Source organism: Crotalus tigris, unplaced genomic scaffold (genome assembly GCF_016545835.1).
Source record: "Crotalus tigris isolate CLP2741 ecotype Arizona unplaced genomic scaffold, ASM1654583v1 scf7180000017736.1026742, whole genome shotgun sequence".
Taxonomy (NCBI): domain Eukaryota; kingdom Metazoa; phylum Chordata; class Lepidosauria; order Squamata; family Viperidae; genus Crotalus; species Crotalus tigris.
This window is the reverse complement of record NW_024096602.1, coordinates 483,891-509,598: the sequence shown is the minus strand read 5'-3', so window position 1 is coordinate 509,598 and position 25,708 is coordinate 483,891. Positions and strand designations below refer to the sequence as shown.

The window sequence follows — 25,708 nt, the reverse complement described above, 5'->3', positions numbered from 1 at the left end:
CTTTGTCGACAGGGCAGGTGGTAAACAAGCATTGTGGGCTGCCCTCTTTGAACACTAGGTGTTGCTCTGGAACAACACACAAAATATGAGGAAATAATAGTTTCCTCTGCTCCAAGTTATTTTCCCAATTATTTGGAAAACAACCAACTTATTTTCCAAAGCACCTGAAGGCAAGACAAGAAACAGTGGGTGGAAACTAATCAAAGAGAGAAGCAACCTGGAACTAAGGAGAAACTTCCTAACAGAACAATTAACCAGTGGAACCGCTTGCCCCCAGAAATTGTGGATGCTCCAACACTGGAGGTTTTTAAGAAGAGATTGTCTGAAATGATGTAAGGTCTCCTGCTTGAACAGGGGGTTGATCGAGAAGATCTCTGAGGTCTCTTCCAACTCTGATGATGTTTCTTCTTCTTCTTCTTCTTCTTCTTCTTCTTCTTCTTCTTCTTCTTCTTCTTCTTCTTCTTCTTCTTCTTCTTCTTCTTCTTCTTCTTCTTCTTCTTCTTCTTCTTCTTCTTCTTCTTCTTCCTCTTTTCTCCTCCTCCTCCTTCTCCTCTCTAACTTATATTATACCTACATTATCTAACTTACTCCCATCTCTGTGGCTTTTGACCTGCTGTTTTCTAGGACTTTTGTTTCCCATGGTTGCACTCTGAGTCAAATGCTGCCTTCTGAGCTGTCCCCACCCAAATTTTCTCAGTTTCTAATGTGTCAGACTTTGAACCACATGGAAAGTATCTCTGCTTCTGAGGTCATTGCAAAGCTGGTGCCGCCTGAGTTTGGCAGGCGGAGAACACGGCAGCAGAAAAACCACAAAGCCTAACCTATACAGGCAAGAGAAAAACTTAGTAATAGTTAATTTTCAAAATGGTTTGAAGATTTGCTTACTATTTTATTTTATGAACAGTTTTTTGGGGGGTGCAATTAGTTTTAGTCAAGGAGAAAACCGCCCCTAATTTAAGCAGAGTGCTAGGAAAATCAATGAATTAATCAATGTATTGCTCATACAGTTCTTAGATCATCTAAGGTGCTTTCTGATTGACAGCTGCAATTCTTTACCTATTAAAATAAGTGCTCAAATAATGGGGAAGCTTTCCTATTCTGTTAAAGATTAGGGTTTAGGGTTTCTTCTTTAAACTTCTGTCGCCACCTCCCAATTCTGGAATGGTGTGGAAAAGGAGAGATTGAGCAGAAGCAGATCATAATTAATCTTGGGAAGAAGAGAGGGTCTAGAATTTCCCATTCCTATTCCTGCCAGTTTTTAAACCAGTATACACTATATTTTTTAACTTACCTGTGACCTCTGACAAGTTCTTATCCCGCCTCTCTGAGCTAAAGACTTTTGGAACGATGTGAGAAACCTGCTGGGTCCACTGCATCATTTTAGAACATCTGTGCTTTCCTCTGGGGACTGACCAGAAGCCTCTGTCCAGGAGGAAACTTTGGCAGCTACGTGCCACTGCATTTCAACTTGCCTTTAAATTAAGGGGGAGGGGAGGTGTTACTTTCAAGTGGGTTAGATGGAGAAGAAACCTATGATTCTGCCGAAGAGTGTAAGAGCCTGAAACCTTTTCAAGGACACCATAACAGGTGTGGATTTGAAGCAGATGGTTCCCATAACAAAATTAACTTGTTTATATGGACTATGTAAGACATTGGGGGTTTGGCTGGGAAAATTATTGTTTAAGTCTATGAATTGGGGTTGGAACCTCAGAGTTAGTTTTGCTTCGACATACCCATGTAGTGTATTCAATGAACAGTAAGACTTCAAAGACAGAATGTACCTGGAGTTTTATTTGAATTCTCGAGCTGAATGTTGACAGCCTCAGCCTACGACCTTGCTCCAAGACCAAAGGCAAATTTAGGAAAATCCCACCCCTTCTCAACTCTGCTTACAAGAGCTGCCATCACAACATAAGGTATCTGTGTCCCAATCATAGAGTATAAGAATAAATGGAAGCACCAACACAGTGAACAAGTGTTAATACCACTATATACTGCACTGGTAAGACCACACTTGGAATGCTGCATCCAGTTTTGCTCACCATGATGCAAAAAGAAAAAATGTTGAGACTCTAGAAAGAGTGCAGAGAAGAGCAACAAAGATTATTAGGTGACTAGAAGCTAAAGAGTACAATGAACGGTTGTGGGAACTGAGAATGTCTAGTCTAGTGAAGAAAAGGACTAGGGGTGACATGAATTGTCTAATATTTGAGGGGCTGCCACAGAGAAGACGGGGTCAACCTGTTCTGCATGTGAGGGCTTAACAGGAACTAGAACTTAACAGGTCTAGTTAGAAGTTACTTCTTTAGTGAATTCCCAGCAAATTCTGCCAGCAATTGTGTCCTAGGCTATTCTGGGTTATCAGAGATTTTTGTGTCCCCCATTCTTTGCCCTTGGCCTACTTTAGGATTTTCTGTTTTTCATGATTTTGTGACTTTAATGCAGCCTGACATGGGGAATTTGTGCATTGCTGCCCAAAAAAAAAAAGAAAAGAAAAGGTCATCTGTGGAGAAGGACAGCCAGCAAAGAACACTCAGTATTTCAGTTGGTGCTTAGTAGGAAAAAAGGAACTGGGTGGCTGGGCTGTGTTGGAGCCCACATTAAACCAGATTGCTTCAGAAACAGTGTATAGGTTTTTTTTTTTTAATGGCAAAGCAATATTTGTACCAATATTGGGTGTGTTGGGTTATATTATTTTCTTATTCTATTTTGCACAAACCTCCTCCTCCTCCTCCTCCTCCCCTCCTCCTCCTCCTTCTCCTCCTCCTCCTCCTCCTCCTCCTCCTCCTCCTCCTCCTCCTCCTCCCCTTCTCCTCCTTTAGGGGGAGCACACTTAATGCTCCCATCACCTCTTTTCTCCACAGGTGAAAATATTATGAATCCACAGGTCCATGGAGATTCTCAGTCATCCAGGTCATGGTTGTCCCAAAGGTGCTTTTTTCCCCAAAAGGCAGCTGGACTTTCTTTGTTTTTTAATTCCTTGAAGATATTTCACTTCTCATCCAAGGAGCTTCTTCAGTTCTCAGCTGTTCAGAATTGAAGAAGCTTCTTGGATGAGAAGTGAAATGTCTTCAGGGAAAAGAACAAAGGAAGTCCAGTGGCCCTTGGGGAAAAATCCAGATGACTCCAGATCATGGAGATGGCAAAGCACCGTTGTGCCTTCAAGGGAGGGCGGAAAGGGGAAAGAAGCAGAGCGGCTGTTGTTGACATCCTTCCTGCTCAGCTGAGTCCCTTCCCTCCAAAAGGAGATGCCTGAAGTTGACAGGCTGGAGCAGGCACAAGCGTGCTTAATTCTGGCTAAACATCAGGAATCTGGTCACACCTTCTCCAACCGGCAAATGCCATCAAAAGGCCAGCGCTGCGGCTCACTTGATCAGCCAAGCTGCACTCAAGAGATGGAGTGGGGACCCTCAGGATGTTGCTACCAGCACAACATGTTTACTTAACTCCTGTCAAGTGGGAATGGCTGGCTTTTAACCTATTAGCTTTCCAAACATGTGTGTGTGTGTGTGTGTGTGTGTGCACACACACATCTTCTGAATGACAACAAGGAGCTCTCCAGGAAGGAAAAGTGGAAAACAAACCTTTCCAGACAAGAATATATGGCTGCATGTGCTCCAAAGAAAGAAGACTTAAGTAGTGATATAAAACCAAACACATTATTTTCACCCTCTTTTTCTTGCTCTCTCTGTGAGGTCTTAAAAAACTGTTGAAGAGCATCAGTGAAGTGCTACGTCTGAAGACGCCACGAGTGGGATCAAATGTTTGTTTTTCTTCTAAGTCTTACTAGCTTTAAAATCAGTTTTCCTAAAAAGAAAATCCAGAAATACTTAATTCCCAATTTCACGTATCCTAGATTACAAAGGGATCTAGAAATCTACATTTCAAGAGATGCATACATACATTAATAAGTAATACAGAATTATAGAATCAGAGGGCCAGGAAGACGGCCTGCAGGTCTTATTCCAGACAAAGGATTGCCCAACCTTGTCCAGCGATGGAGCACTCACAACTCCAGGAGGCAAGATGTTCCACTGATTGATTGTTCTCCCTGTCGGGAAGTTTCTCCTTAGTTCCAGGTTGGATCTCCCTCTGCTGAACTTCCACCTTTTTGTCCTGCCCTCAGGTGCTCTGGAGAATAAGTTGGCCCCCTCTTCTTTGTGATAGAAACTCTAGATTTTTAAAAAAATCTCACTTGTAGAGAGAAACAATTGAGAAGGTTGAAGCTGAAGAAGCTTCTGGGATGAGAAGCAAAATATCTACAAAGAAAACCAAGAAAGTCTAGTTGCCTCATGAAAAAAAAGCACTTTCGGGACAACTGTGACCTGGAGGAATGAGAACCTCCATAAATTGAGAAGGTTTGGTTTTCCTCCTGTCCCAACTGGATCCTCTCCTGAGGAGCTGCCGTGGGGATAGAAAGGTGGGTCAGAGAAAAATGTTTGGTGGAGGTCTGGAGTCTTCTTGGGCTCTTCAACCTGTTGAAATAGAACAGGGGTTCTCAACCTTGGCAACTTTAAGACTTGTGGACTTCAACTCCCAGAATTCCTCAGCCAGCAAAGCTGGCTGAGGAATTCTGGGAGTTGAAGTCCACAAGTCTTAAAGTTGCCAAGGTTGAGAACCCCTGAAATAGAAGCTTTGTAAATTCTGCTCATGAGGAAAAAATGAAATGGTGATAAGATTGTAAGGATCTTTCAAAAAAAAATCTCTTATCAAAAGTCCTTGTTTCTTCCTTTTCTTCACATCATAAAAGTCGACACCCAGCTCTCTTGTACCGCAGTTCCAGGTCTAGATCTTGAAGCTGTTTTAGAAATCCTCGGTTTGGGGAAATTGCCCGATGCTGCAGAAGCACCTTGAGACCATCAGCCAGAGACAAGTTCTGGCAAATCATCAGGTAAGCCAGAACCAGCGCTGGGGATCTGCTTTTGCCTAGAATGCAATGAACCAAGATCTTTCCTGCAAAGAAAGGAGGAGGAAGAGAGAGGAGGACAGTATTAAAAAAAACATATATTGGTTTCACTTTAAGATAGCCTTTCCTTGTTATAAAATATATGAGATATATTATTCCATGATATAAAAGAGATGTTGAGGCTCTAGAAAGAATGCAAAGAGCAACAAAGATGATGAAGGGACTGGAGGTTAAAATATACGAAGAACAGTTGCAGGATTATGTCTAGTTTAATGAAGAGAAAGACGAGGGATGACATGATAGCAGTCTTCCAATATCTGAGGGGCTGTCCCAAAGAAGAGGGAGTCAAGCTATTCTCTAAAGCACCAGAAGGCAAGACAAGAATCAAGGAGAGAAGCAGCCTAGAACAGTGTTTCTCAACCTTGACAATTTTAAGGCATGTGGACTTCAACTCCCAGAATTCCACAGCCAGCATTGCTGGCTGTGGAATTCTGGGAGTTGAAGTCCACATGCCTTAAAATTGTCAAGGTTGAGAACCCCTGGCCTAGAACTAAGGAGAAATTTCCTGACAGGGAGGACAATTAACCAGTGGAATAAAAGTTGCCTTCAGAAGTTGTGGCGGCTCCATCACTGAAAGTTTTTAAGAAGAGATTAGACAACCATTTGTCTGAAATGGTCTAGGGTCTCCTCCTTGAGCAGGGGTTTGGAGTGGAAGACCTCCAAAGTCCCTTCTATTGTTTTGTTGTTCTGTTGTGTTAGGCTTCATTACATACCAACATTTCCATCTGGCATGGCTAATAACACCATCTCTGAAACCATTTTTGTTTGTTTGTTTGGTTCTTTCCTGGTACAGAATCTCAGTCCGCTAATCAAAAATTTTAGTGCTGAGAAGGAGTTTTATGTGGACAATAGGTTTCTGGAGTTACAGAGATAACGTGGTGCAAGTATTATTGCTTCAAATTCTGGATGTGGCTTAAGATTTCTACATGAAATAAAGATTTCAGTCTTGGGTGTTTCTGTAAAGCGCTGTTTCTCAACCTTGTTAGGCTGGCTGGGGAATTCTGGAAGTTGAAGTCCACATGTCTTCAAGCTGCCAAGCTTGAGAAACATTGCTGTGAAGATGGGGACTCACCTTTTGGGGCTCTTAATGCTTGGTGGATGTATTCTGAGGCCGGATGAAAATAGGCCCTCAGGTCAAAATCTACGGAGTCTTCTGCTGCTATGCCATAGTAAGAGAATTCTGGTCCATAGAAGGTCTGATTTCCTTTGCTCCCCCAGGCATTGTGCGCTGCGTTCAGTATGTGGGTGATCCCACGTTGACACAGCTCCTCCTTGTTGTGTGCTGTGACCCTGCACAGACACAGGTAGGCAAATTGGGGGGACAACGTGAGAGAGGAATATGCTGCGAATGCCAAATCATCTCCCATTTTCCCCTTTATTCAAGTTGCTTTTATATTTATACTTTCTATATTTTTCCTGGCACATCCAATATTCACTTCACACGTCAACATGGGCCAAAATCTGACTTTTATACAGATCCATTTTTCCTTCTTTCAACAAAATTTGTTCCTTCCAACGGACCGGATAGTATTAACAATCTTTGCATTGCATTTTGCATGCCTTTAAATTTCTCCATCTTCAATAAATGTATAAATTACTGTACAGGACTCATAAATTTACTCCTTTGCTCTACGTTTATTTTTGCAGTTCATACTGTATAAAAATTGCAATGGTTCATTCAATTTTCTCTGTCAAACATAGTTATTTTGGTGTTTGGTAGGTTAAACTTTCCTTGTTGCATCACACAATATACAATTCGCAAGGGGAGCATTACAAATAACTCTTAGTCACTCCTGGACCGTTCACAAAGAGTTTGTGCAACTTTACTTCAATCTTGTATCCCTCGCTTGCATATTGAGTGATCAACCTTCAAAACTGTATTTGCATAAAGCATTCCATAATTCACTTTATCTCATGCTGTCTTTACATCCCCCCCAAAAAAAGTTATGTCGTACCAAACTATTTCTTAATGACCTAATAAAAAGCCAAAATCAGATTTGCTCCTTCCCTGCCCAGAATAAAGCTGAAGCGTACTTGCCAACTTTAATCATAGTTACCTTCTCAGGTGCCTTTTCAGTCAGAATTCCACCTAAAAACTTCCAAGGAATATTTCCCCATCCCGTGTTTTGCATTCACAGTTGTTACTGTTTCTTTTGTACTGGGGCCTTATATCAGTTTCCCTTTAATTTTAACTCTTTCTTCCTCTTTTTGACTTTGTTTTTTTCTGTATACATTATATATTTCCTTCACTCTAATTTTGTTTTAGAGATCATTCGCTTACATGCATTTCCCCCACCCCCCACCCCAATTTTCCCCCAAGCATTCTTTCTCATACCTCCCATTAATGTAATTTTGGTGCTCTGTGTTTCTTTTCACTCACTCTCCTGTAAGCATCTTCCACAACCTCTTTCCCAGCTCTATTTTTCCATTCATTTTGGAAAATAGATAATGTTTAAAAAATAAAGTAACATTATAATTGAATAGCTAAGATGTGTAATAAGATTAATAGACTTCCGGTTTAATATGGTGAAAAATAGATGACTTTTAGAAAATAGAATAAGATTATAGGTAAATAGATAAGATGTGTATTTAGAATATTAGATTTTGTTATAAAAAGGGGAAGATGTAGAAGTTGAGATGAGGGAAACTCTGGTCACCTAAAGCTTGGAAATTATAATACTGAATGTTAAGTTGAATATTGAGGGGAAATTAAAGCCTGGGGGGAAAAGGCAATAACAGGACATTGATTGTATATAAGGATTGAATGCAAAATTAAGATATTTATAAGCTAAAAATATTGATAAATGTAGCAAAGATGGTTTTACTTAGTTGATAACAATAAGAAATATCAGCTCAATTTGAGATAGTGGACATTAAGGGAAAAAGAGAGGAAATATTTGATGCTGTAACTTGAGATTTGTGCTAAAGATTTATGTATGTTATTGAATTATTGATTACCCAGTCACCACGTTGCTTTTTAAATGTTTAATTGTAAAATTAGAAAATTAATAAAATATTATATAAAAAAAAGACTACAGCTTCTGTTTCCTGCATTCAAGGATCCCTTCGTGGAGATCTATTTCCTTTCTGAGCTTCACAAGCAAACAAGATACATATTTTTCTTTTTCATTCTTAATATTTTTTTTTACAATTTAACCTTCCCACACTTCAGGTTGCCTTCTTCCATACTTCCATGTGGGCTCAGTTATTGAGTCCAGCAATGGGCAGCAGGAATAATCTTGAGGAACAGAAGGGAGAATTGCAACAAGACAATGTCAAAGCAGAAATGCAATTTGAGAACAGACCTCAGACAAGTTTAACATACAGAACATGCAATGGAACGAATATGTTCAATTGAATCCCGTGATGTATTTTAGAGACAATTGCAACTGATGGGAAATTATTGTCTGTGCTGATTTCCTTTCCTTGGCTGTATATTAGTACTAGTAGTCTAAATAGAGAGATTTTTATTATTACGATTTTTCTGCTTTTTATTGAAAGCTAATTCCAACTTCCCAACCTTCTGAAAGAGAGCTAAACAATGGTCTTTTAAGGAGTATGCCCTTATCCTTCAACAACAGGTTTTCTTCAGGCACTGAATATGTTTGCATTGCAAAACAGTTTTCTCTGTAAATACCGTTCAGCCCATTTAATCAATGCTTTCCTTCCAGATAATACTTACATGTTACCTATATAAATATTGGGCCACACTTCATCCAGCGCATTTAATTCCAGCCTATAGCTGTCTATAAGGCACTCCAGTTCTTTCACGGAGGCTATGCTGGAGCTGGCGGTGTCCATTTGCAAAGTAGCAAGTAAGTTGGCTACCAAGTGATTGTTGCACAGTTTGTGGATATCCTATCACTGCAGGACCTTGCTGCGTGTGCCAGTTACTTTTTGACATCTGACAGTGGGAAGCAGGTGCACACCTTAAAATGTCTTAATTTATCTCCGTGCACTCTGGCATAGAAGACGCAGTAGCAAATAATTCAGTGTACAAAGCAGTAAGACTGCATTATTTTTCCTCTTGTGATTTATTTTTTCTAGGACAGAATTATTTGTCCAAGTGTGAGGGGTGGGGGGAGAGGAAAGTGTAGTGCAATAAGCAATAATGGATGGATGATGCAGCCTGGGGCTGTTTTCCACATAAGGCGTTTTATGTGCCATTACTCTGACTCACACTTATTTATTTATTTATTGGCAGAGAACCAAAAAGCCTTATTTCCTACTTGTAATTTTTGTGCTTTCTCACTATTTATTCCATCTTTTTTCCTTTTTAATTAAAAAAAAAAACTGTTAGAGATGAAAGAATGAATAGCAGCATATTCTTTGATATTATGGATCATTTTCTAGAAAAACCTAGGGCCAGGGGTGGAATTAAGTCAAATCTGTGGCTGGAATCTTTCCTCTTTTCCTTCCTTCCTTCCTTCCTTCCTTCCTTCCTTCCTTCCTTCCTTCCTTCCTTCCTTCCTTCCTTCCTTCCATCCATCCTGGAGGTCCATCAGCAATGAAACAGAGTTATTTCCTTTTAATTTTATTATTATTGTCCAGGGTGGTATAACTCTTATTTATTCAAGAGCGGCTACCCTCAGGATGAGTAGTTGCTTCATTGAATTGGAGTGAATATAGCTGGGAATTTTGGGAAAAATTGGGAAATTAACATTAATTCCAACACAAGTGTAATAACAAGCAGATGGGTCAGCAGGAGTGGCCACAGAAAGGGTCAGTTAAGCCAAGGCCACGTGACTAAAGCTCTTTTTCGTAGTCTGCTTGGGACCGGCCAAAAAATATTTGAAATAAAAATGTAAATAAATGAACATGTGTTACAGTGTAAAAGATAAATATAAGTTCAGTTGGACTGCAACTGTAAGAGCTCAGAAGCAAAAATCTTCCAAAGTTGAGGAAGGCAGGATTTAATAAGATGAAAAATTAAATAATAATCTCCTCCCCAGTCTTCTGGGTGGAAAATGAAGCAAACAGCAACATGAGGAAGAAATAATCCATATTTTTCTCTACCGTTAAAAGTGTAAACTAGGGGTGTTCAATCTTGGCAACTTGAAGACTTGTGGACTTCAGCTCCCAGAATTCTCCAGCCAGCAAATTCCAGAGCCAGCATGATTGGCTGGGGACTTCTGGGAGTTGAAGTCCACAGCTCTTAAAGTTGCTGAGGTTGGACACCCCTGGTCTAAGCTCTTGAGTCACAACAAAGAACTGCTGCTATTAAACCTCACAGTCACTAACTATATAGCATCCAGAAAATCAATCAAAATATATTTTTTCCCTCTTGCCAGATTCATACTTGTTATGTCCCGAGCCTTGCAAACGGCTCGGGCGTTTGCAGGCAGTCCCGGGCAGGTGCAAAGCTGCCCGGGACCAGACAGGCTGTCGCCAGCGCCGTGCGCATGCGCGGGTGCTGGCGCGGGAAAAGTAACCCATTTACCCGGGAGTTGCCTATATAAGAGGCTGTGAGGCGTTTGGGCTGAGCTGAAGCCATCTTCCTGTAAGCTGAACGCTGAATAAAAGAACCTGAGAACTCCAGCTGTTTCTCGTGTCTGTTTTCCCGCCAAGGACGCAACACTGGCGACGAAGGTGGGATGCCTTGCACTACCTGGAAAGGAAAAAGTGTAAGCTTACCCAAGGAGTCCTGAGCGGCGGAAGAGGAACGGTGTTGACTCAGCAGCTGCCCGCCAATCCAGTGCGCATTCGGGGGTAGGCTGGCTGATAGACCCGTCTCCTGAAGATCCGAAGATGGCGAAAATCGGAAGGCTTGCGGAATTCGACGTCTCACATCCAGAGCGGTGGGAGTCCTACGTATCCAGAATGGAGAACTACTTCAAGGCAAACCAAGTGAGGGAAGATAGCTTGAAGGCTGCCACCCTGCTTTGCGCTTGCGGCCAAGACGCCTTCGAAATCGCAGAAAACCTTGCAGCACCTGTTCCAGTAGAGTCTGTAAGCTACGCAGACCTGAAGAAGCTGCTGAAGGACCACTTCCACCCCAAGGTGTCCGTTATCTCATGGCGCCACACCTTCGAGCAGAGGGATCAACGGTCCGGGGAGTCAGCCAAGGAGTACATCGCCGCGTTACGGAAGGCCGCCAAGCCCTGCGAGTTCAAGGACCTCGAGGAACGACTGAGGGACCGATTCGTGTGCGGGTTGAGGCATCGAGAGCTACAACAGAGACTTTTCGCTAAGGAAGAATTATCCTTCCAAGACGCTTTAAGGGAAGCCACCGCGGAAGAAGCAGCAGGCGGCGCCGTCAAGAACATGCGGCCGATCAGAAGCAGTGCAGAGGGTGCGTCCGTGCACCAAGAAGACGTCCGACGAAACTCCGAGGAGGATCCGGACGAAGAAGTCGACCGTCTACACCCCGCGAAGGGAGAAAATCAGAAGGAAAGCTCTTCAGCTCCGCTCAAGTGCATCGGCTGTGGAGGTCGCCACAGGAGAACCGACTGCAAGTTCCGCTCCGCTACCTGCCGGGCATGCGGCAAACTAGGGCACATTGCAGCTGTGTGTCTGGGCCGACGAAAGGCACAACCTCAAGAAGAACGCCTGAAGGGTACCAGAGTCCCCAGCCAGAATAGGGTAGGTTTTTGCGCTTCGCGTAGAAACATTTGTAGGACAGGCACACACAAGCCCATGAAGAAAAAGCTGTCACTCAACGTGAAGCTACAAGGGGTTCCATTATCTATGGAACTAGACACAGGGTCTGCCCTTTCCATCATTTCATTGCATACATTTAGGAAGATTTGTTCCAGTAGTGGGACTAAGGCCAAGTTAAGGCCTTCTGATATTGTATTAACTGATTTTCAGAACTCAAGAGTGTGTGTTAAGGGGGAGGCCACCCTTAACGTGCAATACAAGAGTTTTGAAGGTCCACTAGACTTGTTAGTAGTAGGGGGTGAAAGAACGAGTCTCATAGGACTCGATTGGTTTGAGGCCCTGGGGATACACGTCACAGGACTCAACAGCTTACAAACACTCGACCTACAGGAAGTCTGCAAGGAATTTGCAGATGTTTTCAGCCCCCAGCTGGGCACATTCAAAGGACCACCTGTGTCCTTAAAGCTAGACCCCACTGTCACTCCCATTAGGATTAAAGCAAGAAGGGTCCCTTTTGCTTTAAAAAGTAAGATTGACACTGAATTAGACAAACTAATCCAACAAGGAATCCTAGAACCTGTTGATTCCAGCCCATGGGAGACCCCCATTGTCACGCCTCTAAAGGCAAATGGGGACATTCGCATTTGTGCTGATTACAAATGCACACTCAATAAGGCATTGCAGCAACATGCCTATCCTGTTCCTGTGGTCAGTCACATCCTGGCCTCTCTCAAGGGGGGGCGTGTTTTTGCAAAGCTTGACCTAGCTCAAGCATATCAACAGCTGCCTGTTGATAATGATGCTGCCATAGCTCAGACTATTGTGACCCACAGGGGAGCCTTTAAGGTAAAAAGGCTGCAGTTTGGAGTGAATGTCGCTCCTGGGATTTTCCAAAGCGTAATGGAAAACACACTACGAGGTATACCAGGGGTCTGCCCCTACTTTGACGATGTCTTGATTGCAGGAGACTCCACACACATTCTAGCTGAAAGGCTTAGGGCTGTCCTGTTAAGATTCAGGAAATCAGGCCTTAAGCTCAGAAAAGACAAATGCAAGATTGGGGTGCCTTCTACTGAATTTCTGGGATTCAAAATTGATGCTGCTGGGATTCATCCTGCTGAATCCAAACTAACTGCTATTTTAGAAGCACCCAGGCCAAAGTCTAAGGCCGAACTTCAGGCCTTCTTAGGCCTCCTGAATTTCTACAATTCTTTTCTTCCACATAAAGCTAGTGTAGCTGAGCCTCTTCACAGGCTACTAGACAAACAAGCTGTGTGGCTGTGGTCACAAGCACATGAGGCTTGCTTTAAAGAAGTCAAGGCCTTGCTCACTTCTAACAGTGTTCTTGCACATTTCAACGAGTCTCTCCCTGTGTGCATCGCTTGTGATGCATCCCCCTACGGGGTTGGAGCTGTCCTGAGTCACCTCAGGTCTGATGGAACTCAGGTTCCTATTGCATACTACTCCAGAACACTGTCTTCTGCCGAGCGCAACTACGCTCAGATAGACAGGGAGGCTCTGGCTGTTGTTGCTGGAATTAAAAAATTCCACGATTTTCTATATGGCAGGCATTTCACGGTCTTCACTGACCATAAGCCTCTGCTGGGACTGTTTACCACACGTAAGCAGACTCCCCACATCATTTCCCCTAGAATGCTTAGGTGGTCTATTTTTTGTCTGCATATGATTTTTCATTACTCCACAAGCCTGGGAAAGAAATGGGCCATGCTGATGGCCTCAGTAGGTTGCCTCTGCCAGTAGTAGAAGCTGACCCCGCGCCAGCTGTCAACATTCTATCAATCCAAGCCTTGCCCGAGCTTCCTCTTAGTGCCAGGGATGTTACCGCTGAAACAGGTACAGATCACACACTTTCACGTGTCCGCTCCTGGGTCCTGTCCGGGTGGCCTGAGCACTGCCCTAGTCCTGAGTTTCAGAGTTTCTGGTCCAAAAGGAACGAATTGTCCCTTTCTCAGGGTTGTTTGCTTTGGGGAAACAGAGTTGTCATTCCCACCTCAATGAGGACTAGGGTCTTAGAATCCCTCCACGAGGGTCATCCTGGCATTGTTCGCATGAAGGCTCTTGCACGCAGCCACTTGTGGTGGCCTGCTTTAGATAAAGATATTGAGGCTAAGGTACACGCATGCCACATGTGCCAACGATCTCGCCCAGAGATGCCCCAAGCTCCTGTGCATAAATGGGAGGAAACACAGTCCCCATGGTCTAGGGTGCACATTGACTACGCTGGGCCCTTTCAGGGCCAGTTCTTCTTGGTCCTTGTTGACAGCCATTCAAAATGGCTTGAGGTTGTGCCTGTCTCGTCCACCACCACTGCAAAGACTATTCAGGTACTGAGGGGGATTTTTGCTGCACACGGGCTGCCAGATGTCATTGTGTCTGACAACGGCCCTCAATTCACCTCCTCCGAATTCCAAGCTTTCTTACAGGCAAACCTGATTCGTCATGCCACATCTGCGCCTTTTCACCCATCCACCAACGGTATGGCTGAACGCATGGTGCGCATCGCAAAGGACGCCTTGAAGAGACTCACCTACGGGGACTGGCATCACAGGTTGGCTGACTTTCTCCTTTCTTATCGCACCACACCGTCCACTTCTACAGGGAGAAGTCCAGCTGAACTTCGTTGGGGGCGCCAACTTACTACGAGACTTGACCGGTTGCATCCGGACAGACTGCCTTCATCTACCTCACATCCTAGGGCACCTAGACAACTACTTGTGGGTGCCCCGGTTTGGGCTCGCAATTACGGGCCTGGTCATACATGGGTCCCCGCTTCTGTGTCCAGGATCACAGGTCCTCTCTCCTACGAGGTTGCCCTGGACAACGGTCGTGTCCTGCGTCGGCACATCGACCAACTCCGCTCTAGGCGGGACTTTTCTGCTGAAACTCCTGGGTCTTTTCCAGGGGGGGAGGGGGACCCTTTGGAGCAAAGGGAAGGGCAAGAGCTACTGCCCATCGCCACTGAGGGAGCCACAAACGGCTCGTCCCAAGATTCTGCAATTGCTCCGAAAAGGAAGTCTTGGAGCTTACCCACACAACAGGCACTCACGCCTACTCCAGCCAGGGAGTTACCCCGGGGGCATACTCACTTTCCACACACAGCACACAGCACTCCAGCAACGGAGGATACCCGGGGGCATCCCAACAAATCATTCCCCGCAAGAGAGCTGGCACACAATGCCCAAGGTTGGCCTGACCTTACCCCAAATCCTACAGGGGGTCAAACATACACAGAGCTAGTCGAGGAACCAAGTCCCGACTACAACACCCCTAGCACAAATCAGGGGACACCTGAGTTTTGGGAGAGTACAGAAACCCACACGAGCCCAAACACAGAATGGGGTTCAGGGAATAGACAGCCTCCTGACAGGTCTTGGACTGACCTAGGGGGTTCTACAGAGACGCCCAGCAGTGGCTATCACTTCAAGGGGCCTGAGGGGCTACAGCTAGGTAGGACAACCAGGTCACAAAGCAACAGAAGCCCTGGCCTGACGAGCCCGGTGGGCAAGCAAGCAGGCCAGGCATCGGGGCACAGTCCTTGGAAGACACCAGGGCACAGTAGAGAGAACAGGCTCATGCCTCCCTCCAGTCAGGGGACTTATGCCAGTAACCCAGAGCTAAGAAGGTCACAGAGAGCAAAGAAATCTCCTAAGTACCTAGAAGATTACATAACATTGTTGGCAAGACAAAAGCCAGTAAACAGTGGGAACACTGGGGAGCAAATTGTCGTGTAAAATAAATGTTGTATGTTGATAGTAGTTTTAGCCCGGGGGAAAGGGGTGTTATGTCCCGAGCCTTGCAAACGGCTCGGGCGTTTGCAGGCAGTCCCGGGCAGGTGCAAAGCTGCCCGGGACCAGACAGGCTGTCGCCAGCGCCGTGCGCATGCGCGGGTGCTGGCGCGGGAAAAGTAACCCATTTACCCGGGAGTTGCCTATATAAGAGGCTGTGAGGCGTTTGGGCTGAGCTGAAGCCATCTTCCTGTAAGCTGAACGCTGAATAAAAGAACCTGAGAACTCCAGCTGTTTCTCGTGTCTGTTTTCCCGCCAAGGACGCAACAATACTCAAGATTTCTTTTGCCCCCCTTCTACATGGTGGCATTGCTTTCAACCTTTCCCACAATGTATTATGTTACTTGATTAAAAACTATCCTGGTAAGCCATCTATAATTACTTTGTTCCCTGCCAGGGGACTAACTATTGGGCTTAACCAAAATAAAAAAAAATTAATAAAAAAAAAATTATTGGCCAAGTGTGACTGGATACCCAAAGAATTTGTCTCTGTCAGCAGTCTCTTTAATCTGTATTGCTACATAAAGGCTAAATAGAGAGCCCTTGCTTGTGAAACCACCCCATTCTTGGGGAAGGAACAAGAATTTCTGTGTCAGCATTTCTACATGTAGATTAAAAAGCACTTTCAGTGCCAGGACTTCAGCGTCGGCTGACACCAGGCGTGGAAAGTGCCATTCAAGCTAGGATACTTTTCACAATCAAATCTATTTGGTTTTGCCATGACAGGATATATTTAAAATGCCCAGCCTTATCCACATGTGTCAGATTATGTTTGGGTCAAGGAAACTTGAATTCAAAATAACTGCTTTTACATGAAACAGTGCGTGGAGTATTAAACTGCTTGAACAGCAATTCCAAATATATTGAATGAAGTCCCTTGGAAGTAGGAAGCATGACAGCACCAGGGAAAATAAATGATCCTTCCTTCCCTCCTTCCTTCCTTCCCTCCTTCCTTCCTTCCTTCCTTCCTTCCTTCCTTCCTTCCTTCCTTCCTTCCTTCCTTCCTTCCTTCCTTCCTTCCTTCCTTCCTTTTCTTTCTTTCCAGGGCTCTTTTTTTCTCTTTTTATTAAGTCTTTCATTAGTCCACATCAGTTTCCTGTGAACTAACATACAAAATAGAATAGAATAGAATAGAATTCTTTATTGGCCAAGTGTGTTTCCGGTGCATAAGCTCTCAGTGTACGTACAAGTAATAGTGATAATCATGATCATATACAACACGAAAATACATTCATCATAAATCGTGAAATATATAACACTTCGTCATAAATCATAAGATGCAACAGTGATAGTACTAGCTAAGCCAACAACATAAATCATACTAGGGTACAAAAAAAACCCACAAAACAGTATAAATTGTAAGATACAAGCAGCAAAGTTATAGTCATAGGAAGATAATAGGAAAGATGAGGAATATCATAGTATCATAGCTTTACTAGTATTTTGACAGTGGTGTAGGAATTAGTTGTTAAGCAGAGTGACGGCATGGGGGCAAAAACTGTTCCTATGTCGTTATGGGCAGACTCAATAATTCAATAAATAAATAATTCAATACATACAACATTTTGCAGACATTGCAAACTTTACCAGACAAGAAGCAATATCTGCAAGTCAGCTAAAAGAATAATTTTGGTACATATTGTGCCAACTGACAGAACGTCTGCAAGATATGTTCCTTCTTTTAAAAACGTATATTCCATTTCTTTCTTTGTTCATTTTTTTCTTAGCTGAAGGTCCAGATTTATTAATTGTTTCAGGAAACCTCGATTAGGAAAGATCCACCGATGTTCTTTAACTGTCTGTATTGCTTTAACCAACGAGAAATGATGATAGATCATGAGGTACGCCAGCACCAAAGAGGAGGACCTGCTTATCCCAAAAGCACAGTGGACAAAGATTTTGCCTGGAAATAAAAGCGATAGATTGGCGTTCAGGTCCAGAAACTTCAGCTGATGCAAAATGCAGTGGGGCAAACAGGTATGGTAGAGCAGCCATAAAGCTTCTAAATTGAATCCAAGGTGCTGCTATTGAGCTTTAAAGCCCAACCATGCACAGGATCAGTTATTTGTGGGACGCCTCTCTCCCACCTCACTAGATCTCACTAGAATTGATTTGTTACAGGACCCGTCGCCTACAGAGCTACATATGGTGGTACTATGGGGGCCCTTTTCTTCCATGGCGACCATATTGTGGAATCTTCGCCACCCACCCACCCTCTGCCCCGAGATAATGTGGTCCTCATCATCCTGAGTTTCTGAAAGTCCCTCAAGACCTGGTTATTAAGCCTGGGGAACTCCAGGAGACAGGTGAACTCATGAAGTGGCTCCCTTATTATTAACATCCCTCTATTCTTCTTCTTCCCCCTCTGCTTTTATAACTTCTAATTCTGTTTAATAATTAGTATACAATGACTTTAACTAAGGACTGTCTTATCTATTTGACTCTTTGTACAGGAACGTTGTACACTACCCACCGTCATGTTCCATATAAATTTAATTAATAAATAAATTAAAAATAAAAATAATCTTTATATATGGCATTTAAAAAAAAAGCACAAAGGAAAGCAAAGGCTTTTGGCCAAAGGAAGTTTGTTAATCTTGAGGGCATGTGAATGGATGCCATCACAAAATGGCTGCCACAGAGGAGTTGCTAATTCACACAACCACCTGCCCATTGGACTGTTGCAAGTGCTTCAATATCCATTCACAATTGTGTCACCTGGGCCTATCCAAGATGCTGCAGTTTGCCTGAATGGAGAATGGTGGGGTTACCCCCAGTGAGGGAAGAAGATCTGGCTGCTCTCACAGGCTCACTAAGATCTTGGAGGTCCAGGATGACAAGGTCATCAGAAAGCCATGAAGCCAGGCAACATGGCCACTTGATTTGAAAGCATTATCAAGGAGGAAACTGTAGGAGAGGACCAGGCTGAGCCTGAGGGAGGCATCAAGCGTGTTATCAGTCACCAGTCCCTGCATGCCCACAAGTGATCTCAGTCCAGCCCACCTTGAATTCCTTTCTTAACTCTCGCGCATTCCCTTCATGGTCACTTGGCCAGATTCTTGTAGACATCTTAAGCTTGCAATAAAACTTTATACTCATTTGCAAGGAAGATTCATAAAACTCAAAGGGATGATCTTTCTTCCTTAACTTCAGATATTCAGATTTATTTTTTTTATATAATCTTGAACAAATGTCCAAGTGAATGCCCAGTCACAGCTTAATACCAGCCATCCTGATTTCCATACCTCCAGGTGTAGTCAAAGCCTTGTGTATAAATTCTGCAGAAGAATAAAAATATGGGCTTATATCAAAACTGGGAAGATCGTGAGCCGGTATACCACGGTATTCAATCGTTGCACCATAAAAATCATGCGACTCTTGGCAATAGAGAGTGCCGTGGGCTGCATTTAAAACGTGGCTAATCCCCATTTTCCATAAGTTGAATCTGCTATGCGCTGCTACGCTGAAGAAAAGATAGATATTGTCATGAAAAGGTATTTAGGTCTTTCTTCCCCTTAAAATTTAAATCAACTCATCTTTCATATGGGAAGTATCTCACCGGGTGTAAACACCAATTTCATGCCATGCAAAGGTGCTGACAAATTTTGGTCAAAAATCAAAGTGCATTTGCTTGACTCAAAGGAGACTTATCATGTATCATGGAAGAAGTTGGTGTTTTTTGCAATTGCTAATCTAACTTACCTGCTCAAAATACGATTTAATAAAACATTGGACTCCAGTACGAGCCCCTAGCCTTGGCTTTTCAGACAGGGATATAACTATGCATAGCTGTTACAGTAGTTAATCACATCAAGTCATCCTTGGACGCAATTTATTTGGTTGCCTTAATTATATAGGAAAAGGGCTGTTTAGAGAGGCAGACATGCTCTCCGACAAACATACTTACTGATCTCCTAAGAAAAGATTAGGCCAGACTTCATCAGTGTGGTGACAGGAGGACCTGCCAGTATTCAGGAGCTGCTCCAAATCTTGAACACTGGGGCTGTCTTCGTTCGGGGGTTTGAGATCGTCAGGGCCCAGAGAAACGCCCTCGTCAGCCATGGTCATTTAAAGTAGTCGTTTGACAACCTGACACCCAGGCTCGCTCGTTCACTCTGCTCCGGAGCAGGTCACTTGTTATTTTGAAAGCGGAGCAATGACAGGAGCTGGACGTCAACAAATCATGTGTCCAGTTGAACCGAAGGTCTGGAGTCGAAGAGCAGGCTCCCCGAAAGAAAATTGCCTCCCCATGGGGAGGCACAAAGTCTAACAGCTGGAAGAATATAACTGCAGAGTCACCATCTTTCTGGCAGGAAAAAACTTGTCCGTGACCTGCATTTCCTTCCCATTCAGCCACCCCCAGTGATCCATTACGATGCCCCTCCAGCTTTGATCTTCCAAGGGAAAACTGGACAGCATTCAACCCGATCTGAGCCAGCCGCGGCAGGTGCTAATATCGGAAATACAACTGGGGATTGGGAACGTCCGGCCAACTTTACATCCCATGGTGAGGGAACGCCCCGTCAGGTTCCTCGGACCCCTGCATGAACTACTTCATCTCCAGGGCAGTGCTGTCCAATGGCTAAATGACCTAGATAACCAGCCTCAGGCTTAGCCATAACTGCTCACGAATAATTTTATACATCATTCGTACTGTGCATTTTTAAACTAATTCACTCTTCTGGTGTTTTATATATTTTTATATATTTTACATATATTCTCATATGCTGTTTTTGTGAATTTTATGCACTAATGCTATATTCCCCAACCCCCTGGGCCGCAGCCGAAACTGGGCCATGGGAGAAAGGGGCAGGCGGGCAGGCGTGAATGGAGCTTTGCATGCGAGCACAAGAGCCTTTTATTCAAGTGCCTCTGCTTGCCAGTTGTGGGAGGGTGTGCACCTTACACTTGTATGACACACACATAACCCGCACCCGGGCTGCCAAGCTGGAAAGGTTAGGGAACGCTGTTACGCTATACAAAATAAATGAATAAATAAACTTGGAGCCTTCCAGAATAGTTGCAACATTTTCATTGGTACAAAAAACCCTCAGCACCATTATAAAAGTAAATTTAATAGTCAGCAATATAACATTTTAAAACTCAGCTAGTTCAACAAAAAACATTTTCCAGTGCAATGGACTTCACAGTGGGATGTATTAAAAAGTTGACTGACATGTTTTTAACACTGGAGTTATAATGAATATGAAGGAATGCAGAATTAATTCATATGCTTTCAGCATGTCCATTTGTAGTTATTGATTAGGGATTAATACTCTTGTGAACCAGGTTCTTGGGAGGAAGCCGAGATTTAGAGATGTAAATGTGATATTATATTACCAAGATTTTGGAACTTGACAATTTATGAACAGGTTTAAATATACCTCGGCTGTTTCTCTCTGACAGCCCCCTAAATGTTTGAAGACTGTTATTATGTCATCCCTGTCCTTCTCTTTGCTGGACGAGATATACCCAATTCACCCAGAATAGAGCTGGAAGGGACCTTCGAGGTCTTCTAGTCCAGCCCCTGCTCAAGCAGGAGACCCTGACGGAATCATAGGAGGACAGAGCTGGAAGGCACCCTGGAGGCCATCCAGTCCAACCCCCATTCCAGATAGGTGGTTGTCCGGTCCCTTCCCGAAAGCCGGGCAAAGCGACCCTCCCGGCCTGCGGGGGAGACGGGGGGGGGGAAGCAGCCGCCGCCCCCTCCCCCCTCCGGGGCCAAAGGTCAGGGCGGCCAGAAGGGAGGGAGGGCGAGGGCAGCCCCGCCCATTCGGCTCGGCGAGGGGTGGAGGCGGGGGAGGGGCTCCTGGGTGGGCGGGGCGGCTCCGGGCTGAGCCTCCCCTTTCCCCTCCTCCACAGGAGGGAAGCCCCGCCCCGCGGCCACGCCCGAAGCCTGGCGGCCTCTCCGGCCGAGGAGACCCCGCCCCTTCCGCTCCGCCCACCCCGCCCCTTCCGCCACGCTAAGGGGCGGGGAGGGTGGCCCCGCCCTCCCGACCGGCTGGAGGGACTCATCGCCGCCGCCCCCGCCGCCGCCGCCGCCTTTCCTGGCTCTGCGTGGGATGGGGCGGGCGCGGCGGCGCGGGAGAGCAGGGCCCTCGGCGCGGGCCCCGTCCGCCCAGGCTGCGTAGCGGGGTGAGCGCGGCAGGGCTGGCCGGGAGGGGAGGCGGTGGTAAGGGGCTGCCCTGTCCGGGGGGCAGGAGGGGGCACCCCCGACCTGGCTTGGGGGGGAGGGAGGGCGGGTGTTATCCGGGGGGGGTGCGGCTCCTCATCTCCCCTCCTTCCACCCGGGGGGGCAAGAGGGGGGTCTGGCTGGCCCAGGGTGGGCAGACTAGATGCCCTCTGGAGGTGCCTAAGCCAAGCGGAGACCCCCCTGGGCGCCCCACTGAGAGACCCCGGAGAGGGTCAGCCTTTCAGACCCCCCCCTCTAAGCGGGGACCTCGTGACCCTGACGTCCCCTCCATCCCCCCCCTCCCTAGCATAACTCCCCCCTTCTCCCCTGGGAATGAGAGACCACCCCGGCTTCCCTCCCCACCACTTTAATCTCGACTGGTTATTGGGGGGGGGTGTTTCTGACCCCCAGGTCCTCGGTTAGGCCCTTTGTTTGGAATGGCCATCAGCTGCCCTGGCACAGATCGTGGCCATGCAGGGCGGGCATGCATTATTCACTCCCAGATGGTCAGTGAAGGGAGGCTGGTGAGATCAGCCTCCCCATATGTGAAAATGTACACTAAGGGATCCCGAGTGATCCAGAGACAGGCCAGGTGGGAGTATTGGACAATTCATGTGTTTAAAGGGGGGGGGGAGCCTAGGGAAAACAGGACTTTCCTGTGCATGGGGGGAGATCCTGTATGCACATACAGAATTAACCAGACCCCCGCTAAACTCAATAAGTGTTTTGTTCTGCACAGGTTGCCACCTTATAAACACAACAAAAGGAATCTGATTGAACTTGTTGAGTAGCCCCACAGGTTGCCAACTTGATAAAAAAAAACGTTAAAGAAGATTTGTTGCTTTCTATTCAGCCTTCCTGCTCTCTTAAGCAAAAAGCTACTTGGCTGTGGTATTTCTTCAACCAAAATTAGAATCTGAAAGTTATGTGGTTTTTTTATATTATTATTATTATTTTAAAGTCTAAAATGTGCTTTGGATTGAAGGCTCTCTCTTTTTTTTTTTTTTTAAATAGAGGACGTGGGTTTGTGCAAGGTTAGGAAATTTCACCATTTTTTTTCATGGTTAAGTTTGTTCCTTGATTGTAGATGTGGGTTTCAAAAGACTAATTTTACTTAAAAAGTTGTTAGAATACTGACTGACTCAAGTATCAAGTAAGAGGAGTGTTTGCCCTGTGGAACTTTTGATGGGTTCATAAAGGAAATTATTAAGGGAAGTTTTGCAATATACACATATATTGCTCTAATAATCTAGAGAAATACAGTAGTAATGCTATTTTTGTTCAGTCACATTAGATCAATTTGGATCTAAGTGTTTTGTAGCAGAATAATTGCCTCAGGAAATGTTGCTTTAAATACTACCAAAAAATAATGGTGTGTAAGAGCTCTCTTTATACTTGGGGAGGGGGGGAGATAAAAGCCTTTAATTGTTTTAACTTCCTCTGGATTTTTATTTACTTTTCTCGGCCTTCATTTCTCTCTTCATTATTTGATTTGAGGTTTGGGTAGTATCACGGAAATTGTTGGTGATTCCTATCTTCTACTGTGGCTTTAATGAGCTGTGTAGATCCTATATCACTTTGATATACTGTACTTAATGTTGCCCAATAAATATTTAGTAGTGATAATTGTTTTGGAATTGGCCAGGCAGTAAACCTGTGAATACTTGAAAGATCAATACATATTTTAGAGGACTTGTCTATTCAATTACCTGTTTGAATTCACTCTGAATTATTTGTTGTTTGTTCTCCAGTTGCAGATTCCTTGCCAGACTAGGACAGCTCGCTTTACTGTGAGTTAAAAGCTGCATGGGTGGAAGCCCCCCAGATTTGTTTTTTTACTCTGCTGTTTTAAATCAAGGAAGGTGTGAATCTCTGCTCCCTGTTGCTAGTGAATAGCTTTGGAGGGTTGTTGTTTTTGTCTGTGGCTTCATAAGATTGTGCTCCCTTGTTTGTTTTGACTGTTGCATGAATTCTGCAGATTCCCATAGGGCACCACATAGTACAGTTGCGAGGCATTGTTGACGCCTGAAGGTTAACATTTAAACTTTTTTTTCTTCCTAAAAGGAGGGGTCAGATGCTATATAAGGGATGTTTTCTTTATTAAAATCACATTGCTTTAATCTTTTGGTTGCAGATACAGGCAATCCTCAGTTGAAGAACGTTCAGCTTAAGTTCTCAGCCTAGACACGAACTATTCCTAAAAATGGTGGATGGTGTTATCCACGAGATCAAAATTCAAACATTGGGCAACTGACTCATATTCATGAGGGCCCAGTGTCCTGGGGTCATGGGATCCCCTTTTGGAGAAGCAAAGTCAGCAGGGAAGCTGGATTCACTAAACAGTTTTGTCACTAACTTAACAACTGCAGCGATTCATTTAATAACGGTAGCAAAACATAAAATGGGGCAAAATTCACTTAACAAATGTTTGTTTAGCAACAGATTTTGGGCTAAATTGAGAAATACCTGTATACACTGCCTTGATTTAAATGAGGGGTCTTCAAACTTGGCCCTTTTAGGACTTGTGGACTTCAACTCCCAGGTTGCTTCTCTCTTTGGTCAGTTTCCATCCATTGTTTCTTATCTTGCCTTCTGGTGCTCTGGAAAATAAGTTGACCCCCCACTTCTTTGTGGCAGCTCCTCAAATATTGAAACACTGGTATCACGTCCCCCCTAGTCCTTCTTTTCTCTAAACTGGCCATTCCCAAGTCCTGCAACTGTTCTTCATATGTTTTAGTCTCCAGGCCTTTAATCATCCTAGTTGCTCTTCTCCGTACCTTTTCCAAAGTCTCAACGTCTTTTTTGTAATGTGACCAAAACTGGATGCAGGATTCCAGGTGTGCCAATGCAGCCATGTTGCTGGGCATTTGGAATTCAGTCATGTGACTATAGGAGAGGCCCAACCATTGAAACTTTGAATCTGGGTCCTAAGACCTCTTTCTCAGATTGGTTGTAAGTCAAGGGATACTTGCAAATATATGTATGTATGTATGTCTCTTTTGAAGCTATTTGGATCTCTCACTGTAGATGTGTTAGTATTTTTTCTCTCTCCCTTGAAAGACACAAAGGGTTGAACAGCTTTAATTAGCAGAACTACCCAACGAGGGGCCAAAACTTCTAAAATAGAGGCACAACGTACCTATTCATTTTTAATGTCTTGCTTGAAGGTTTAGGGTTCCTTCAAAAGAGCTGTGATACTATGGCTTGAAAAACCAGCTTTTTGCAGCACTGAGAAAAGCTGAGTTTGACATTTCTGAAGTCTTCTGAACTTACATTTCTTTCCAAAAGTCTTCAGTGATTGCCAAGTGTTGTTTACAGAGGAAGATACCTCAGGTGGATCATAGTTCCTATAATTAGGAACTAGGCATAGTTCCTAATTATAAGTAGCTGCAAAGTACCTTCAGCTAGGACGGTTGTCTCTCTTGAGGTTTCAGGAGAAGTTTCAGCCTTCTGGGGCACATTTTGAAGAGGGAGAAACTCTTATTCAGCCTCCCATAACTTCACCTTTGTGCCATCTGAATTCAGTGCAAATCCTGGCCAGCCTTTTGTACTCACATTGTCCCACACAAGCCGTCTTATTTCTAGTGTGATATGAACATCAGCCCTGTTTGCTGCTGGATCTCCTTATTGCAAGAAAGACAGTTGATCCTTCTCTTTGGTTCCGATTAGATCTCTCTACCAGCGCAGCTCCACAACTTTCCTCTGTGTTCTTCAGCCATTCTCAAGGTTGCCAAGTCTTGGGCAACTTGTGCAGGATGTCCTCCCTATATTATCTGGCCCATATTAAATACATATAGAGGCTCAGTTGGGAGGGAAAAAAAAGCAATGCCAAGCGACTTTTGTAAAGGTGCATAGAACCCATTATTAAAATTCAAGCTGGTGCTGAGATTATTTTTTTTTACATTTAAGATAATTATACAGTGGAGAATATAATACGGTTTGTTGCTTTGATCCCCCCCCCCAAAAAAAAAACAAAATGTGCAAACCTGTCTTTAGAATCCGGCTTGCACCATGCCAAATCAAGGTCAGCCTGACTATATTGGAGCTTAACCTGGAAACACAACATAATAGTATCACTTTGGTATATTTATATTCATATGAACCTCTCAGAGGCAGGTGAGATTACTCCTATGCCCTCACCTCTTCTCGCGTTATGTTTGATGT

General features: G+C 44.3%; 2 protein-coding genes and 1 long non-coding RNA gene across 7 annotated transcripts in view; 2 read left to right on the top strand and 1 right to left on the bottom strand.

Annotated features, from left to right (window-relative positions):
• Nucleotides 1-4,697: 4,697 nt before the first annotated feature.
• Nucleotides 4,698-25,708, top strand: part of SAMD8 (sterile alpha motif domain containing 8) — a 40,273-nt gene continuing 19,262 nt past the window's right edge. For 2 of the 4 annotated variants that reach the window (XM_039339621.1, XM_039339622.1), the window contains exon 1: nt 21,334-21,507. Coding sequence is in view for 1 of the 4 variants with exons in the window: in XM_039339620.1 (XP_039195554.1) it covers nt 4,835-4,891 (57 nt within the window). In the remaining 3 variants the exon portion in view is untranslated. Of the gene's footprint in view, nt 4,892-21,333; nt 21,508-23,295; nt 23,335-25,708 lie in introns of those variants that run through there. The other 2 variants (XM_039339623.1, XM_039339620.1) reach the window with 2 other exon arrangements.
• LOC120306418 lies at nt 8,702-18,359 on the top strand. Its single transcript, XR_005556278.1, has 3 exons — nt 8,702-8,781; nt 17,100-17,349; nt 17,494-18,359. It is a non-coding gene; the product is annotated as an uncharacterized LOC120306418 (long non-coding RNA).
• DUSP13 (dual specificity phosphatase 13) lies at nt 16,531-19,854 on the bottom strand. 2 transcript variants are annotated; one of them, XM_039339624.1, is made up of 3 exons: nt 19,280-19,817; nt 18,618-18,835; nt 16,531-17,275 (listed from the first exon to the last, which is right to left on the bottom strand). In XM_039339624.1, exons 1-3 carry the CDS (start codon nt 19,438-19,440, stop codon nt 17,085-17,087), a joined length of 570 nt encoding a protein of 189 aa, XP_039195558.1. In that variant the 5' UTR covers nt 19,441-19,817; the 3' UTR covers nt 16,531-17,084. The 2 variants fall into 2 exon arrangements, with proteins under 2 accessions (XP_039195558.1, XP_039195559.1); XM_039339625.1 differs by having other exon boundaries at nt 17,168-17,275; nt 18,618-18,650; nt 19,280-19,854.

Excerpts from the sequence above, each read along its gene's own strand:
- DUSP13 (XM_039339624.1), bottom strand. The coding sequence starts at position 19,440 with ATGACCATGGCTGACGAGGGCGTTTCTCTGGGCCCTGACGATCTCAAA. Across the intron at positions 18,836-19,279 it reads AATCTTTTCTTAGGAGATCA|CGTAGCAGCGCATAGCAGAT; the intron begins GTAAGTATGTTT and ends TCTTTTCTTCAG. Across the intron at positions 17,276-18,617 it reads GGCTTTGACTACACCTGGAG|GCAAAATCTTTGTCCACTGT; the intron begins GTATGGAAATCA and ends TTTTATTTCCAG.